The 19,579-nt window shown below is 49.0% G+C and overlaps 1 protein-coding gene across 3 annotated transcripts; it reads right to left on the bottom strand.

Annotated features, from left to right (window-relative positions):
• Positions 1–3,274: 3,274 nt before the first annotated feature.
• On the bottom strand, positions 3,275–16,453 carry Asgr2 (asialoglycoprotein receptor 2). 3 transcript variants are annotated; one of them, XM_087571095.1, is made up of 9 exons: positions 13,132–13,243; positions 12,959–13,051; positions 11,291–11,407; positions 10,939–11,034; positions 10,276–10,347; positions 10,071–10,157; positions 9,839–9,984; positions 3,984–4,090; positions 3,275–3,742 (listed from the first exon to the last, which is right to left on the bottom strand). In XM_087571095.1, the coding sequence occupies exons 2-9, from the start codon at positions 12,981–12,983 to the stop codon at positions 3,586–3,588; spliced, it is 807 nt and encodes a 268-aa protein (XP_087427221.1). In that variant the 5' UTR covers positions 12,984–13,051; positions 13,132–13,243; the 3' UTR covers positions 3,275–3,585. The 3 variants fall into 3 exon arrangements, with proteins under 3 accessions (XP_087427221.1, XP_087427220.1, NP_058885.1); NM_017189.3 differs by lacking the exons at positions 12,959–13,051; positions 13,132–13,243 and adding exons at positions 15,840–15,995; positions 16,315–16,453 and having other exon boundaries at positions 3,282–3,742; XM_087571094.1 differs by lacking the exons at positions 12,959–13,051; positions 13,132–13,243 and adding an exon at positions 15,836–15,989.
• Between the last annotated feature and the right edge of the window lie 3,126 nt (positions 16,454–19,579).

Here is a 19,579-nt window from a genome sequence, read left to right as displayed (position 1 = left end):
CCCCGTAATAATGCTGTATTTATCACAAAGAAATAAAAAGGTATATTTGAGCAGAACCTTGCACAAAGACATTCAGAACACAGCCAGTGAGATTGCCCAGTAGGAAAAGACACTTGCTGCCAAGCCTGATGACTTGAGTTCAATCCCCAGAAACCACATGGCGCAGAGAGAGACATGGTTCCTGCCATCCTCCTCTGATATCCACATGTGCACCATGGCATTTAGGTACCCATATGCACACACACCAGGCAAACGTAATTTTTTTTAAGCTTTAAAATATTTGGCCTACATGTGTGTCTATGCTACATGTAGACAATGCCTACTGAGGCCAGTAGACGGCATCAGATCTTCCGGAACTGGAGTTAACAGGGGTTGTGAGCCCTGTGGGTGCCGGGAATCAAATCCAGATCCTCTGGGAGAACAGCCAGTGCTCTTAACCAATGAGCCATTGCTCTAACTCTGAATTTCTTTTAAATGTTTGTAGGAGATTTATTTGCTGCAGCCAAAATGCAAAAACAGCCCCGTGTCTTTCAGTAAGAGAATGGATAAACATGCTACGCTAGTAACTGAGTGAGATTCGGCAAATGAAAATGACCACAGACACACACAGTAACTCAGACAGATCAAGGAGTTACATTGGGAGAAACTAAGTCGGTCCAAAGGGGTCTTGTATATTTACATACGGTCTATAGTCTGCTGGAAGTCACAAAATTACAGAAATTAACCACAAAGTTGTAACTAGTCAGGCTCGAGGAAGCAGGTAGGACGTGGAGCCGGGAGAGCTGAAGGGGTGGGCAGGGAAAGCTAACAGGAAAGTTCCTGGTGGCAACAGACAAGTTCTGCGTCGATGTCGATGTCGATGTCGATGTCTCTAGGAAATGAAATCACATGATCTCTAACTTCTTACAAGTGTATGTGAACGTCTAAAATTAGACTCTCTACCCCTTGTTCCGGTTCGTTTATTTGTTTGGGTCTCTCCATGTAGCCTTGACTGTCCTGAAACTCACTCAGTAGACCAGGCTGGCCTCAAACTCACAGAGCTCCACCTACCTCTGCTACCCAAGTGCTGGGATTAAAGGCTTGGGCAACTGCCCACCTAGAACTTCTACTTCATAAAGTGGGCATAACTTTACTCATTCTTATTTTGAGAATGTTGTACTTTCAAGAAGACTCGGATTTGCTTCCCAGCAGCCATATTGTGGCTAACAACCTTCTGTAACTCCAGTTCTAGGGGGTCTGGCCCCTTTTCCCATTGTCCTCAGGCATTGCCTACTTGTGATCTGGGCAGTGTACGAGGAGCTTCAGGGATGCCAGCTCTGTGAGCCGTTGTTCACGCTGGGGTGGAGCTTTTTATCGACACTGTCACCTTTAAGTCAGGCATGTTCCTGCAATGAACCCCAGTGAGCTCAATGGTTCCCTAAGCTAGACTTGGTGGGATCATTCTTTGGTCTGTCATTGGTGCCCTGTCTAAGATTGAAAGGCATTTGTTCACATTTTCCAGAGCCAAGTCTCATAACCCCTTCCCAAACTCATAGGTTGAACACTTGGACCCCAACAAGTGGCACTGTTCTGGAAGGTTCGTGGGAAAGTGCCAGGGAGGCGGGGCCTAGCTAGAGGGACTAGGTCATTGGGGCATATCCTCTGTATTCCGCCTCAGTACCTGCCTCTCTGCCATGTGCTCCTAACACCATGGTCCCACCTGACTGTGGGCCTAGAGCCAGTGGAGCCAAGCGCTCTGGTCTGAAATAGTTCCTTTCTTCCCTCCAGTTTTCTCTTGGATACTTTGTGAAAGCAAATAGAGAGTCAGCTGATCAAGAAAATGAGCAGAAGGACGGCTGCCATGGCTGCCTGCGATGTATCTCTTAAGCTTTGGAGTCTGCCCAGGGGACTTGAAAGCATTTGGAGAACATGAGGCTTAGGTTGCAGAATGTAATGAGCAAACCTGGGGTCAGAGCGTAGAGGCTGGTAGAAATGCATACTACTCAGGTAGCAATGAGGACTCTGTTGAGAGCTGGACTAGAGGCCACAGGGGCTGCAAATGACAAGACCCTGGGAATGGGGCTGTCCATGCTTGCAACCAGGAATGGCTGTCTTAATGGAAGTTTCCCGGTTCCCAGCATCTTGTTCAAATTCATTCCCACCAGGTTAACTTAAGGGGGCAGTGAAAGTATGTGACCAAGTGTTGGAAACTCATCGAGAGCTTCCAGTATTATAGAGGAAGACAATCAGAGATGCCAACCTTTGCCCATCATAGTGAATAATCAAATAAAGCATGGCACATCCATAATCAGATTTCTCCACAGCTGCTACACTCAGTGAGGTAAAATCCTGTCAGGTCCTGACAGCAATTAGAAGAATGGCCATACACATTGCAGCACTAAAGAGAAAGAGACACAGAGAAGGAGCTCTTGATTCTACGTAGCATTGCATGTGTGGGTGTACAGAAAACACCCTGAGAGGATACACTGGAAATGGTTACCCTAGGGCGAAGTGGAGGGAGGAGGGGAACCTTGGGGTGTGTGTGTGTGTGTGTGTGTGTGTGTGTGTGTGCATGTGTGTGTGTGGTGTGTAGTGTATATGTGTGAGTGGGTGTGGTGTGTGTGTCTATATGAGTGTGTCATGTGTGGTGTATTTGTGTGGGTGGTATGTGCATCTGTGTGTGGTATGTGTGGTATGTGTGGTGTGTGTGTGTGTGTGTATGGTGTGTGTGTGTGTTGGTCTGTGTGTGTGTGGTGTGTGTGAGTGTGTTGGTGTGTGTGTGGTATGTGCATATGTGTGTTTGTGGTGTGTGTGAGTGTGTTGGTGTGTGTGTGGTATGTGCATATGTGTGTTTGTGGTGTGTGTGTGTGGTGTGTGTGAGTGTGTTGGTGTGTGTGTGGTATGTGCATATGTGTGTTTGTGGTGTGTGTGTGTGGTGTGTGTGAGTGTGTTGGTGTGTGTGTGGTATGTGCATATGTGTGTTTGTGGTGTGTGTGTGTGTGGTGTGTGTGTGTGTGTGTGTGTGTTTGTATGTGTGTGCCTTCCTCCTCCAGAGGCTTGGATTAGAGTGAGGGCATTCCCTGAAAACTAGGTTGGGAACACCTTGAAACTTTGAATTTAGAGCACACCACCCCCCAGGATCCTCTGAGGTTGTACCCAGCAGCCCCAGTCCATCTAGATGCTAGCCACTGAGGTTCCTGCTTCCTGCTTGATACGTTGGTGTGTGAAGGAACGTCCTTCAAGGCCTCAGACCTTGCCTCCTCCCTCTTTTGTAGTTCCAAATAACCAGGCCACATGAGTTTCTGGTATTGTTTATTTTTTTCTTTCCTACTCCATTGTTGAAATTTATAACAATTGTAATAAGTTGTGAAGAGGGGTGGAATCTCAGTCTTCCTAACGTATGAGACCATAGAGCCACCCCCTTTCCATTCTCCCATAACCCCCCTCATGCCTGGGACTCTGTCTCTCTTTCTTGCTCCAATATCCCCAGTGAAAATGTTGGGGTGATGCGGTGATGGGGTGGGGCAGAGACATGGTAGAGCAGACTCCTAATGAGTGATGCGGGGGTTGGGGGGAGGGTTGACAAAGACATAGTAGAGCAGACTCCTAGTAGGTGATGTCCCGTTTCCTTTCACAAGCCCAGCGGTTCACCTGCTGGCAGAAGTTGTCATTCCAGAGGCCATCTGACAGGATTTCAGCACAGTCTTCACTTCCCCCCTCTTCATGGCCCTGCCAGTTATCTGGCTGAGTGAAAGCCCAATTCCTAAGAAGGTAAGCCAAAGAAAGCTCAAGGTCCAGCCTCCCCACCTCCCCATAGTTCCCCACCTCAAAAAAGCACAGCCTTGGAAGGGTTGAAGGGTTGAAGATGCACAGGCTTTGAAATGGGGGAGCAGGGTCGGGAAGAAGAAGACTGGGGAAACTGGCCCTATGGGAGTCCATTGATGTGAAAGACCAGGCGGCTGTCCCTGGAGCAAACTCACAGGGAGATGCGGGAGGTAACTTACTTGAAGTTACTTCTATATTCCGTCCCATCCACCCATTTCCAGGAGCCATCCTTGTCGGTGAGACCTATCCAAATGTGAAACGCGCCCCTGTGCTTTACAACGAATTCCTGGAAAAACAATCGGGAGAGCAAATTGCCTCATCCTTTATCCATCTGCGCATGGAGGAGCCACACTCCAGCCCGCCCCTGCTGAAGCCCCAGCGACCAGCAGCTTTGTCCCTGCTTGCTCCTCCACAGGAGTAGCTAAATGAACATTTACTGGGCTGGGTGCTGTACTAAGTGCTTTGCACTGATGGTCTCTCTTGAGCCTTAGTACCTTTCCAAGTTTGGTGCCATAGTAACTCCCTTTGCAAGGTAGTTATTAGAAAGTTATTACCTAGAAAGCCAACCAGTATGTAGCTTGTGACAACCATCCTGTTTCCAGTCTGGGCCCACTTTTCACTCCATTCCTAGCACTGTTGTTATGGCAACTCCATCTTCTGCACACAGCATCTTTGGGATCCTGCCCTTGCTGGACCGCAGATCCCAGAACCCACGAAGTACCTTGCTTTCAGTTGTCTCCCTCTTGGCCCCTCGTCCTCTTGCTGTGATTTTGATGTCATTTCCTGAGGTTTGCCAGGTCCCAGCGTTTCCATACTCGGGCCCACCACCCAAAACTGCATTTTGACCTGGCTACATGGGGTCTGACAGTTTCCACTGAGGGTAGAAAGATGCTTGGATGGAAGGCAACCGGCCTAGAGCCGGGGAATTGTCAGGGGCGTCCGTGCAAACATCCCTGTGCTTACAGATTGCTCCGTAGGACTAGAACCATTTGCTCTGACATATGTGGCTGCTCCTGGGAATCTAAGTTCCATTGTTTTTGTATGGTTGCAAGGAAATGATTGGTCACTTGGTTTTATAAAGGAAGCAGAGGGTCAGTTTGACCAGCACACACTCTAACAATCTCCTTTGATAGCATTTGGAGAAATGCTATCCTACCTGCATTTGGAGAAAAACTGTCCAATTCCCCTCACACTCTCCGGAGACCATGGTTTCTTATCCAAGAGCAGAATCTGTGAACAGCAGCGCCCATAAAATCTAGAATTCTACATGTAGGACAATGTCCTGTGTGTGAAGAAGCAGCTGCAAGGGCCAGGGAGGCTACTTCACAGATTCAGAAATATCAACAGGGATGGAGCAAAGGGACCTGGAGACAGGATGTTCAAGTTGCTGCTACCTGATGCTCTCTGTGGTCTCTAATCGCATCACCAAGGAAACTGAATGACTAAGACAAATGTATACAATCAAAATCCCATCCTGGAGCTCGAGGCAGAGGGGGGAGTCATCAAACAGTGCTAGAGGACCAATTCGGATCATCCATCTGCCCTTTCCTAAGTGGACATAAGAAGGAACTGTGCACACTGGAAACAGTAACAATAATGAAACTGTTGCAGAACTCCTGCCCCTCCCCCCAGGGTGGAAGCGGGGTGTGGACATCACAAGCAGCTGTGGCTGCCCAGCCCTGACAGCTGAGCATACAAGCCACATGTTCCACAGACCTTTGATCGTTGTTTTTGAGGACAACGCACCCTAAGGAGACCTGTGCTAGAGTGGATGATGCAGCCCAGCTGGCACCCCACCCATCCAACATGCAGGAATCCCTAAGTCTACTCCCACCAGCACCGCATGAACCAGGAAGCAAAGGCAGGAGGGTCAGGAGTTCAAGAGCTCCTCTGGCTACATAGCAAATTCAAGGCTAACCTGAGCTACATGAGATCTTGTCTCAGGGGGAAAAAAGATGCTTTTCCCATCTTTCATATGAAAAGTTATATAAACTCTTAGGGATTTTTTTTTAATTTTTAGATTTTTATTCATTTTATTTTATGAGTATACATTTTCCTGCATGTACGTCTGTGCACTGTGTGTGTGCCTGGTATGCAAGGAGATGAGAAGATGGTATCGAGTCTCTTGAAACTGAAGTTACAGGTGTTGTGAGCCTTCATGTGGGTGCTGGGAACAGAATCTCAGCTCTCAGCAAGAACAGCAGTGGCTTTTAAATTGTTGGCCCATCTCTCTGGACACTTGTACTTAGTTTTTGAAGCCAATAAACCTCAGCCCTCCATTTAGAGTTTTATATACATCACCACTACAGTAACTAAAAACAAACTACTCATCTTCCACAACACCGTGGGAAGAAAAACAAGCTCATCTCACAAGCAAATGTGAAGATGGAGAATGGGGCTGGAGAGCGGGCTCAGTAATTAGGAACATTTGCTCCGTAAGCATAAGGACCTGAGTTCAGAATCCAGCAACTACATAACAAGCCAGATGCCTCAACAGATGCCTGTAACCCTGGTTCCAAGAGTGCCCAGTGTGGTGGACTGCCTGGTGCTGTTTGTATTTTTTTTTTTTTTTGGTTCTTCCCCCCCCCCCCCCCCCCCCCGGAGCTGGGGACCGAACCCAGGGCCATGCGCTTCCTAGGTAAGCGCTCTACCACTGAGCTTAATCCCCAGCCCCGCTGTTTGTATTTTGATGCTAATCCTGCCGAGGAGCGAGGAGCGGATCCTGTACGTGATTCCGTGTGAACCTGCTCCCCATTTTAACTGGTCAGACAAAGGCTAAAGCCTGTGATTGGGCGGTGGAAAGGAAAGGTGGGGCTGGAAGCCTTAGAGGAGGGAGAGGAAAGAGGAAGAGAGAGGATGAAGAGAGAGAGGAAAAGAGTAGAAGAGGAGGTGGAAAATGGAGCAGAACCACGTGACCTGGAGAAGTCATGAGTAGCAAGGAATCTCAGCTGGGGAACAGAGCAGTGTAGGGGTGAATCTGCCCAATCTAGGCGTACGGCTTATAAATATTATAACTGAGTTGTGTGCTCTTTGCATGGACGTATTGGGGTTGGAGATTTACTGACACAAATCTGGCTGGTATTAAATATTTAGGCTTTCTGGTGTTTTCCATTTGTGTCGATTTAGGTGGGCAAGAGAGGACGAGACTGCGGAGCGGTCATTGGCTGTCGGTGTAGATGTTCTCGGGAAGGATGGGTTTGGGTGGCTTGGCAAGCTAGCCCAGGGAACCAGGGCCAGGAGGAACGGGTGGCTACTGAGTCTAGAGCTAACATGGATTTGTAAAGTTACACGAAACAGGCCAGAAATAAGACAATGTCTGAGAGCTCCAGGCTTCCAGTCTAGCAAAATTATGAGCCTCTAGGGTCAGAAAAAGACCCTACTTAGGAGGAAGAAGCAGAGGATGCTGGAAGGGGACACACAACATCCTCTCTAGCTTCTGTGTTAATGGCAAGTACATGCACACTCGGCCCTGCACTCCCACACAGGAGTGCACACACACACACACACACACACACACACACACACACACACCTAAATAAAAACATGTAATTAGAAACCTTGAAAACTAAATATGAAAGATACATCTACTTATTAAAATCATCTCAGGTATTCAGGAGTCTGAGGGAGGAAGATCACCTGAACCCAGGGGTCCGAGGCCAGGCTGGACACCAAAACAAGACCTCAGCTCCAAAGTAGGAAAGGGACCGAAGTCAGGGAAGGGTTGGAGGAGCATTTGTGGTAGGGCAGAGGCAGAGGGAGAGGGAGGAATGAGAAAAAGCTTCCTCATGGTCCTCCTAAACACTGAGAAATTTCACTCTTGTTAAATTTTTTTCCTAATCAAAACCACAGTGCCGAACACTCGGTGGGATAAACCCCTTAACCTTCCTGGTTCCTGGCAGCACTCTGCCGAGCAATCCTGACACGAGCCGTGGACTAAATCAGAATGTTCGAAAGTAAGAGGCAGGGGTTGTTGACATTTGGTCCCCAGGGTTGAGAACCACTAATCTAAAACACAGAGGTCCAAAAAGGGTTGGCACTGAATAATGGAGAGAGACTAAATAAAGCCAAGGGCCACACCTGTCTGCCAGCCAGAGATGAGGCCAAGGCAGAGGCCTTAAGTGGGACCTTCAGAAGGATGACAGCATGGCCCACCGAAAAGCTGGAATCGTGGACTCGTGAGCCAACTCCAGCTGCATTACATAAAGCCGATGTTTTCCTGTGTCAAAGTTAACGAAATACTAGCCAACTCCAGTCTGATCAGTAAATCAAAATGTGCTTGAAATTACCATGAAAATCACTTGCACAGCCTGACAGACAGCAAATAGGAAATATATTCTGACTTCCGCATCAAATGGCTTCATTGCTTCAGCACTGTAAACGGTAGTGAAAACACTGACCAAAGAGGCCAGGTGGGTCTCCACCCTGACTGCATCATGACTTGCTGGCTCCTTGGCACATTACTTAACCTCTGTCTTCCCTGGTGCCCACCCAATGAGATTTTAAGGGCTAAAGACATGAATGAACTCATGAACGTGTCCAGGCTGTGGTAGGTGCTGCTGTAAACACTATCATTATTACCTTCCTTGTGAGAAACTGTTCCGCCCACTCTAACAGGTTGGTTTCCCACCATGAACTTTGATCTTTATCTGGGAATGGTAGTGGGGAAGGAAGACACAGGACACTTATGGTCAATGAGGACCCAAGGACCCACTGCAGGGAGCCATTTAAGTCTTCCCATTCTGTTCTTTTTTTTTTTTTTTTTTTTTTTTTTTTTTTTTTTTTGGTTCTTTTTTTCAGAGCTGGGGACCAAACCCAGGGCCTTGCACTTCCTAGGTAAGCGCTCTACCACTGAGCTAAATCCCCACCCCCCCCCATTCTGTTCTTTTTGCCACAGCCTACAACCTATACAGCCAGAAGGGACTCTCAGTCCCTGTACTGGATTGGCTCCCAAGCTCTAGCCTTAAAGTCATCTTGGCCAGCATTCTATCAGACTTGGTCACCTGTCCCTGGCTTCATGCCACTCCTGATTCCTGGCTCCCACTTCTTAGGACCAGTTATTGTTCCACCATGACCCCTACCACACTCTTCTGTACTCTTCTTTAGGTTACAAATAAGAAATGCGCCCAGGAAGAAAACTGCTCCTTCCTCACCCAGCAGCCAGCTGCCAATGGTCCTTCATCCAAGGCTTTCCTCCATCCTGGGATTTTGGCTTGATCTTATTCAGGTCTTGTGCGTGCAACCACAGCCACTGTGTGTTTTCGTGTGTGTAACAGCTGTCATGTCCAGAAACACACCTAAGCCACCCCCCATTAGATGCCCATGCTTCAATGGATGACTCTATACCCATGCATGTACTGGTATCACTAATTGGACTCATTGGTTTTTAAAATGAAGAGGAAGAAGAGGAGGAAGAGGAAGAGAAGGGGAGAAGGGAGGAAGGAGAGGAAGAGGAGGAGGAAGGGGAGGAGGAGGAAGGGGAAGAAGGAGGAAGAGGAAGAGGAGGGGAGAAGGGAGGAAGGGGAGAGGAAGAGGAGGAGGAGGAAGGGGAAGAAGGAGGAAGAGGAAGAGGAGGGGAGAAGGGAGGAAGGAGAGAGGAAGAGGAGGAAGGGGAGGAGGAAGGGGAAGAAGGAGGAAGAGGAAGGGGAGGAAGAGGAGGAGGAAGGGGAAGAAGGGGGAAGAGGAAGGGGAGGAAGAGGAGGAGGAAGGGGAAGAAGGGGGAAGAGGAAGGGGAGGAAGAGGAGGAGGAAGGGGAAGAAGGGGGAAGAGGAAGGGGAAGAAGGGGGAAGAGGAAGGGGAAGAAGGGGGAAGAGGAAGGGGAAGAAGGGGGAAGAGGAAGGGGAAGAGGAGGAGGAAGAGAAAGAGGAGGAGGAGAGGAAGGAGGAGGAGGAGAGGAAGGAGGAGGAGGAGGAGAAGAAGAAGAAGAGGAAGAGGAAGAGGAAGAGGAAGAAGAAGAATTATTTAAAGTAAATAATAATAGGTCAGTACAAAGACTTGGTCAGGCCACTTCATCAAACCTACCTACAGATTTCCTCACCTGCTCCTCCCTGGAGTTGATGACCAGCAGATGGGCATTCTCCATTTGGCAGTACTGGTCAGCCTCAGCCCAGGTGAGCCCATCCCGAGAAAACCAGTAGCAGCTTCCACCAAACTCCACCCAGTTAACGGGGCAGCATTCTGTGCCTGAAGGAAGAGAAGAACAGAGGGAACTGGGATCCGGCTGGAGGAGACTGCCACACTGAAACTGAGATTTCCTGTCCCTACCCTACCGTTGCTCAGGAAGAACGCCAGCTGACAGGTCAGGGTTCGCAGATCCAGGGGGAAGTGCTTCAGGTGGAAGAGCAGCGTGGAGTGATCTAAGGAGCAAGCACACGGGCAGAGATGCAGCAGACACATGGCTCTGGGGAAGCACACAACGCACGGCATACAACACATCATGATGGCCCAGAAAGGTGTGGGAGGGGAATCTCCGACCTGCTTTTATGTCCTTCTGCTTTTTCTCCAGTATGGTTTCCCAAGAAGTCAAGTTGTCATTCCTGCTACCTCCTGAAAAAGAGGGATGGTAATTGGCTTCCCCATCAGTCTGACTCCTAAGTGCTTTTCTGCTGCACACGCCTGGGTGTCCCTAAGAGTCCACTACCTTGTCCCATATGCTACTTATCTACCACCCAGACTCCCACCTCACCCGAGCGAGGCCACTGTGCTGTTTAAACTCCTTCACTGGATCTCCATGTTCTCAAGCCAAGCCCCACTCAGTCCACACAGCTTGTGCTGTGGCCTGGCCCCTCCATATCTCTGACCCCTCACCACTGCCTGTCACTCACCACCTCCTGTCACACAAAAAGTGTACACAGTCCTAAGATGTAGTGGCCTTCTACACCTCCCAGCCATCATGGCTTCTGCTTGTCTCTGCCTAGGACTAATCGCCACCATGTCACCTCCTGCCCAGACTCATTGCCCAACCTCCTTAGGTCAGGGCCCATGTTGTCAAAAGCCTTGCTGGTCCCTCTGGTTGGATTGCTCCTCTCCGCAGGTTTTTGTCCCCACAGCCTGTGAGCACACTCCTGCTGCAACCCCCAGAACCACGCCCATCAAATCTGCACGATGAACAAGGGCCAGCTACCCTGCCCAACTCACCGTGGGAGTCCAGAGCCTTGAACTCCATCAGGGTGGTGGTGGAGAAGTTGCTCAAGGTTTCTTTCAGGGTCCAGAACTCCTTTTGCAGCTGCATGCCTTGTCAGGAGACATTTGGAACCAGATGGGTGTGCAGCTGTGTCACAGCGTGTCCACATCACTGCGCATGTGACTGACCCCACGTCACCCATCACTTCTACCGCCATTCATCTCGCTACCCCACCACTGATCACCACTGCACCCAGAACCTGCCCCCAGGGTGCCTCTGCCTCTCCTTCCCTTCCTCCCCTCTGCCCAGACACTCCCCAGAGCACTTCTCCATCCTTGCCTCATCCCTCCCAGGCCATGACCTCACTTTGGGATGAAACCACACAGATGACCACCAGCAGGAGAATGTTGAAGGCCAGGGCGAGCAGACTGAGGCGGAACTTGGAGCAGAGGCGCTGTGGAAAGGGCCTGGAAGGAGGCTGTCCTGTGGGGGCCGGCGGGGGGAGGAAGGTAGTCAGGAAACAATTCCAGAAGACTAGACACTGAGAACAAGACACAGAAGGGGACAGGGGCACAGAAGTCTGAGGAGGCACAGGCTGGGCAAAAGGGAAAATCAGGTGTGGGATGAGGAAATTAGATGGATTTTGAGCCTACATACACACACTCTCTCTCATACACACATAAAATTACACACATGCACCCACATGTGCATGGGCAAGCACTCACATGCACGTGACATAAGATTTACCAGCTGTGCACACAGATGAGATCTCACACCTGGGAACAGGGGAACATAGAGAAGACCAGGATGCAGAACTGGCCTTTTCTAAACACCCTACAAAAGGAGGTCTATGTGGTTTTTCTTCCTGCCCATGAGTCAGAGACCCGCAGATCACCTCTGACCTTCCCCAGCCCCTGTCCCTTCAGAATGGAGTGTTGACAGACTAGGTCCTGTGCTCCCCTTAGTCAATACCCTTATACCCACTCCCACAAGCCCAATCCTAAACAACCCATTCCTTCACACTTCCGCTGGGATTATCCAGTCCAGCTTATCCCACTGTAAAGCACAGACCCAAAAGCCATTGTGCGGGCCACCTACTTTACTCATCTCCTCCAAATCAAAACCTCCCCCCCAACTCCCACCACCCTTGCCCCCATCCCCAGGAACTCAATGTCACTGGTGCGCTGTCCCTGTAGCCTCCCCATCTTCCCGCAGTCACCTCTCCTGCCTGCTGACCCCCACTCCCGTGCTTCCTCTTACCAGTCTAACACATTCGCTCACGCTCACACTCACAGACATCCACACACTGTTACACACCAACATCTTCACCTACATGAACCGGCTTGCCTTGCCTGGACCAGGGGAGGGACTCATCTCCCAGGCCCTCCCATGCTTTTGTACCATCCACCTGCACTCAGGCTCCTCTGTAGCCTTCCCCGTCTCAGTACCACCATGCCCAAGCAACCCCGCATCCTGGAGGTCACATCTTCCTGAAGTCATTTCCTACTGCTGTAACTGAGTCAGATGTTGCCTCTAAGAGTGGCTATCCAGAATTCCACCTGTCCATACCAATGCTCTCCCTCCATGGCAGCCGTACTTAGGACCCCAACTTAACTAGAGTTTTCCTCAATCCCAAGCCCTTAAGCACAACCTTCCCTGCCTCTCACCTCCCCTGACACCCTCCTGAAACCTGTGTTCCTCTCTGTTGTGATGGGGCCGTACCCCTCATTATGATCCCCAGAGCACCACCGTTGGGAGGGAGAACCTGAATGAAAGGTGGTTAGGCTCTGCCCTCCTAAATGAATTAATGACATCATCGCAAAATAGCAGTCTTACTAAAAGCTTCCTCTTTGCAGTCCCCTTCACACACACACACACACACACACACACACACACACACACACCTTTGCTGTCCCATTCACCCTCCCTGGGCTCTCCTGCTTTGGGTTGATGCATGAAACATGAAAAGGCCCTGCCAGACACAGCCCTCAGTGCTGGGCTTCCCAGACTTAAGAAACATGAGCCAACACATACCTGTAAGTTTCCTAGTCAGACGCATTCTGTCTGAGCATCACGGGAAGGTATAGAATACTCCAACTAGAAGCGCTTTCCGACCCATCTCCCCAGCTGAAAATCAACAGCGGAACCCCTGACTGCTTCTGCTAGACTGTTCATGCAGGAAGCCCTCTTCCTGATTCCCAACTTACCTGTGTCCCTGACCCTGCCAGCCCGGCAGGAATAAACCAGCTGAGCCACCAGTCAGGTCTGGCATCATTCAGTCTGTTAGTGACCTCATTTTTTCATGTTTAAGATGACAATGAAAAAAAGTAGCTACCTGATTCAGTTGTTCTGGGAAATATTGATTAAAACAGAAAGTACTGTGTAAGCATATTTGAAATGCTCTACTCAAGACAAAACAGAAGCTGTCAGATTTAATCTTATTTCAGAAAAAAATTAATTAAAAAACACATATATACACACATACATGCATGCATATATACACACATATTCATGTGTATTCATACATACACATACATGTATACACATACACAAACATATATACACATTCATGCGTACATACATCTATATGCATACACACATATATATACTTGCATGCATACACACATATATACATATATATTAAAGAACAATTTTCAAGACACTGAACATCAGGCCATGAAGAGCGTTAATCCCTGAAAGCCAGGAAAATGAATGAGTCCTCAAATTGCCCAGCTCACTACTCGCTGCCCTAGAGAAACTTTTCAGGCCACTGGACAGAGAAGAGAAATTGGGACAGAGTCTAGCAGACTCCCCAAGTTGAGGAGACAGCCTGAAAGCCTGAAACCCAAAACAGTTAGGGTGCAAAGAGTCAGACAGGTCCTAAGCCACTTTCCTGCATCCCAGGAAACTAAAGACTAACCAGAGTATAAAAACACGGCTCCTGAGAGGCCCAGCCAGAGTATGCTAGCAGAGACGAATGCTCACAGCAAACCACTGAACTGAGAAGGGGGTCCCCACTGGAGGATTAGAGAAAGGATTGAAGGAGCTTAAGGAGCTTGCAACCCCCTAAGAACAACAATGCCAACCAACCAGAGCTCCCAGGGACTAAACCACCACCCAAAGACTATACATGAGACTGACCCTGGGCTCCAACTGCACATGTAGCAGAGGATGGCCTTGTTGGGCACCAATGGAAGAAGAAGCCCTTGGTCTTGCCAAGGCTGGACCTCCCAGTTTAGGGGAATGTGGGGAGTGGTTGGGGAGGGGGAACCCCTTTATAGACGAAGGGGAGGGGGAGGGGATAGGAGGCTTATTGGCTGGGAATGGCTGCAAAACCGGGAAAGGGAATAACATTTGAAATGTAAATAAAAAATATCCAATTAAAAAAGTTTTTAACATAAAAATAAAAGCACTCAGCACTCAGCACCCAGCACCCAGCACCCAGCACCCAGCAAGACAGAACTCACGGTGTTCAGCATCCAGTTGTCACAAAACAAAATAGAAAGAAAACCTCAAACTAAGGAGATGGACAGACTGACAAAGCAGGCAGGGGTCTCGGTGATCCAACTCTTGCCTGTATGTGCAAGGCCCTGGGTTCGAATCGCAGTATCAAAAATAAATAAGCAATAAATGAATCTCCTCAAAATGAGATCCCAGGATCTTCTGAACAGGACTAGAAGCGACACAGATGCTAGCACAGACAGGATGCTGACATAGATGCCGTGGCTGGACCACACACGTGTAAAACATTAGAGATGTGACAGAGAGGTGTAAGTCCCAGGTTTCTTCTGAGATGAAACCACAGTGTCTGGAACACACTGGGTAACTAGCCCAGGGCAGGATCTCTCTTACCCTAAAAGCTTTCCACAATCATGAGGGGCCTGTGTTCAAAATGTGCAAGAAGAAGATTCAGGCAGAAAAAAAGTGAGAATCACCCGGGATCTCTGTGCACATTTCCACACCCAACTCATTGCCGCACCCCAGTCCTGGGGGCTGCATTCCTCCTAGGCACATACATGCACATGCACACATGTACTTCCACACTGTACACACATATACACTCACATGCACACATGTACATACACACATGCACACACATGTACATGCACACATGTACTTCCACACTGCACACACATATACACTCACATGCACACATGCACACATGTACATACACACATGCACACACATGTACATGCACACATGTACTTCCACACTGCACACACATATACACCCACATGTACATGCACATGCACAAATGCACACATGCACACACACATGCAGTTGGGGGAAGACTCATCCCTAGCTCTCAGGTGTTCCCTCACTCCTTAGCATACCCTTTTCTTGGGACCCTTCACTCCGAGGTATCAGCAGCTCACATGCAGAGGGTCACTGTGTTGACTAGTATTATGTCAACTTGACACAAGCTAGAGTCATCAGAAAGGGGGAAGCCTCCACTGAGAAAACGCCTCCATACTATGTGGCTGTAGGCAAACCTGTAGGGTATTTGCTTACTAGGTGATTGATGGGGAAGGGCCCAGCCCATTGTGGGTGGGGCTATCTCTGGGCTAGTGGTTCTGGGTTCTATAATAAAGCAGACTGAGCCAGCCATGAGGAGCAAGCCAGTAAGCAGCTCTACTCCGTGATCTCTACATCAGCTCCCGCCTCCAGCTTCCTGCCCTATGTGAGTTCCTGTCCTTCAATAATGAACTGTGGTGATGGAGTAGAAGCCCAATAAGCCCTTCCCTCTCCAAGTCGCTTTAGTCACGGTGCTTCATCAAACAGTAATGACCCCGAGTAGGACAGACTCAGGAGCACCCTGGTCACTGATTCAGAGTGAGAGAGTCCTCACAGAGAGAGAGAGGAGTTGGCAGCTGAGACAAGGATCCCAGAGAGGCCCCAGAAACTGGACACTTGCCTCCCCAACGTGGATTTTCTGTCCTAAGATTCTGCACATGAGAGCCTTGTTCCTCATCGCCAATGAGCTGATGGTCGTTTTCCTCAGAGTCCAGCTGCTGGATATCTTGAAAGTCCTTCTCCATGATGGGCCCTCAGGCTGGAGACAGATCTGGGACTGAATTGAGATTTCCTTAGAGCTAGAATTGGGTTTGTGCTAAGACTTGAATTCCTGTGGAAGGACATAGAGGACCTGAGTAGCTCAAGGAGAGTGGCTGAGAGGTCAGAGACTCGTTTGGGAAAAGACACGAATTACTGGAGGCTCTTTCCTTCCCAGGAGGTGGCCTGGCTGTTACTGAGGCCACAGCCTTCCTTCCATACTCTCACAGAGCAGACTACACAACACCCTCTCGTCCCTCCACTCAGAGTCCCTAAATCATGCTTGCTTTTAGCTCTAGGCGTCCCCAGTCCCACCTGCCTCCCACTACCTCAGTTACCTGTTAAATGTATAGAGAGCTGACTCTGGCTTCCGGAGGCAGCCTGAGTCCAAGGAGAAAGAGGGGTTAAACCTGGGACAGCAGGACAGCAGGCGAGAAGGAGGAGGGGGCTGATCTAGGCAAGAGGCCTGTCTGAATGTCTAAGTCCATCTAAACTGTCATCTCCTGCCTCTGGGACTTTGGACAGTAAATAGAAATAGAAACACGGTTGGAACTCGAGCAGTGAGTAGTGGGGGTAGGGGACATGTTTCTGTTCTTACAACCAGAGAAGGGAGACAGGAGATCTCCTCCTACATAAGGTCTCCTTGAACAACACCACACACACACACACACACACACACACACACACACACACCACATACACCACACACACACACAAACACACACACACCACACCACACACACACACCTCTCTCTCTCTCTCTCTCTCTCTCTTACACACACACACACACACACACACACACACACACGTCATCTCGCCCTTCATTACACCATGTCGGAAGGGAAGCAGGGATGCAGATGTGGAGGGCCAGGATACAGTCCGCAGTTTCCTCTCTATCCCTCCCCTGTTTCACTTCCTGCCTCTTTATTTTCCAGAACAGTTGATTTCTCCAAATATCTCTGACCAGGAGCGGAGTGACCTACAGATCCGTTCCCTGTTCTTGCCCAATCTGAGCCTGTGACCCTGGCACACAGCCTCCTAGGTGCTCAGCACCAGGCCCCCATCTCCAGCCTCTTCACGCTCCATTACTCCTCCCCAGGTTCTCCTCTCTCTCAAAGGAAGAAAGGAAGAAAGGAAGGAAGGAAGGAAGGAAGGAAGGAAGGAAGGAAGGAAGAAAAGAAAGACAGACAGACAGACTATCGAACAAATAAGCAAAGGACCAGCAAGACCAGAAAAAAAAAAGGCAAAAAAAAAATCCCATTAAAAACAACAACAAAACAAACAAACAAATACCACAGCCAAGTTTCTTTGCTGTTGGCCAATCACTCCTGGCCCTGGAGTGAGGTTGACGTACCCATCATAGAAAACTGATTTCCTTTTGCTAGTAGGTTTCAATTGCAAATGGCTTCTGGGTTAGGAGTGGGACCATAGTCCACTTCCTCCTTTTAGTAGAGAGGGCTCTGACGAAGAGATCCCACTTAGGACCGAGCGCTCCAACCTGTCCCTCTCTACCCATTACCCAGCTGCGGGTCTCTACTCCCACTCCACAGTGTTTCTTCAAAACATGGAAGTCATGACCCCAGTACCACACTAAGTGCAGGGACACAAACATCTCTCCTCACGCCTGCGAGTGCTACGCAGGCTCTACAGAGACTGGGAAGATGACTCGCTGGGTAAAAGGCTCGCTTCATAAGCACGAAGACGAGTTCGTAACCCCAGCTCCCGTATAAGAAGCCAGGCACAGCAGCACACACCTATGTTGCCAGCACTGGGGAAGAGACAGAGAAGAGCAGATCCATGGGACCAGTGTAAGCTCTGGGTTCAGAGAGACTCCGCCTCAAATAAGAAATAAAAGGAGAGTAATAGGAAAAATACTAAAAATCAACCTCCCGCCTCCATTCGCGCTGGCACATGTGCATGTACCCCACATACACACGTGTGCCATGCATGTGTGCGTGCGCGCACACACACACACACACACACACACAATCTATATAAATAAGGTTTTCTCATTTAACCCTCACAACCCAACACCCTATGAGCTCAATACATTTGCCTCTGGAAGAAAAGAGATCGGGTGACTTGGTACAGGTAGCTGATCTAGTTTGGATCTGAACTGTTCCCCCAAAAGCCATGTGTCAAAGGCTTGGTCCCCAGATTAGAACACTATTAGAATATGTAAGTTGTAAGAGAGGTGCCTGCTGGGACACGGAAGAGCGTATTTCAGTGTGGGGAGGCAAGCCTTCACGAGGAGACTGTGAAATCCCAGCTCTTTCCTCTCACTTTACCGTCAGGAGCCAAGCAGCCTTACCGCGTGCACATCCTCTGCCACAATGTACCGTCTCCTCACCATGGCTCCAAATCAGTAAACTTATCATGGATCAAAACTCTAAAACCAGAGCCAAAATAAATCAGTTGAGAATGTGGTACTGGACCCAATTCTGACTACCATTCAAAAGCCACTTCTCCGGACATGAGACTTGGAGGAAAAGAGTCATTTTTACTCAAAGGCTGGATGGTGGGAAGAGCTATTGCCTATGAGAGCCGTCTTAGAGAATGCAGGTCCATGACACGGCTTTTATGGGGAGGAAAACTTATGGTGGGGACTACAATAGGCAGAACACATTCGGAGCCATACATCCAGATTCCAGAGTCACCCTAGTGACTGTGGGGATGCTTTTCTTTTCCTTCTGCCAGAATAGCTTAACAATAACCATCATCTTTCATCTCCTAGGCCAGTTCCTCTAATGCTTTGGAAAGCTAGAGAGATGGTTCCGTGTTTCAGAGAACTGGTTCCTCTTCCTAGAGGACCCAGGTTCGATTCCCCAGCAGCCACATGGTGACTCACAACTGTCTGTAGCTCCAAATTCCAGGGCCTCTGACAAGCTCTTCTGGCCTCCTGAGAGACTGCACATACACGATGCCCAGATAAACGGGGAGGCATAACACCTACACACAAATCATTTTTTAAACTTTAAAAAGCCATGCTGTTTTCTGCGAATTAAATGAAACTTATGCTTCGTCTTTCGGTGAATGAAGAGAAGTCGGCTATGTGTTTTGTGACAGTTGGTGTACATCCTGCTGCTCCGTCAGATGACCCGCATTCTGTAAGAGAAAAGCCACTGCAGACTAAGTTTCACAGCTCACGTCTTTTAGTTCCTTCTCCCCAGGAACTGCTAACCACGAAGTTTGAGACAGAAAGCCGGGAGGGCGGGGCGGCAGCAGGCAGCTTTTACTGAATGAGTTTTAACCCACTAGACAGCTTCAGTCAGAGACTCATATCAGCTGTGGAGGGCTGAAGATGCCGCAATGTGGAAGTACAAATCAGTGATCTCCTCCCACCCCCTCAATTCCTTCTTGGTTATTTTTATTTTTCAAGACAGGGTTTCTAAAGTCGAAGAAGAAAATGCAAACGTTCTCTTTCTTCTCCCAGCTAGATCTACAGTTTGAAGAGCCGGCCACTTTCTCTGACAAAAATCCACCTCAGTCCTCACACTGTAAAGGGACAGAGTTTCGTTTGGATGAGCAGGACGAGCTGACTTCTTTTGTATGAGGGGCTTCAGGCAGTCCAACAGACAGAACAGCAATCACCCTCGCTTCTCG

Source organism: Rattus norvegicus, chromosome 10, assembly GCF_021556685.1.
Source record: "Rattus norvegicus strain SHRSP/BbbUtx chromosome 10, alternate assembly SHRSP_T2T, whole genome shotgun sequence".
NCBI classification, from domain to species: Eukaryota; Metazoa; Chordata; class Mammalia; order Rodentia; family Muridae; genus Rattus; species Rattus norvegicus.
The sequence above is the reverse complement of the archived record's forward strand: the minus strand, read 5'-3'. Positions and strand labels throughout refer to the sequence as shown.

Bases quoted from the DNA above. Each gene is read 5' to 3' on its own strand.
- Asgr2 (NM_017189.3), bottom strand. From the start codon at position 15,963: ATGGAGAAGGACTTTCAAGATATCCAGCAGCTGGACTCTGAGGAAAAC. The intron at 10,348-10,938 runs GTGAGTTGGGCA...CCTCTTTTTCAG, and splicing joins CAAGGCTCTGGACTCCCACG to GAGGTAGCAGGAATGACAAC. The intron at 4,091-9,838 runs GTGAGGAAATCT...TTGTTTTTCCAG, and splicing joins TCAACTCCAGGGAGGAGCAG to GAATTCGTTGTAAAGCACAG.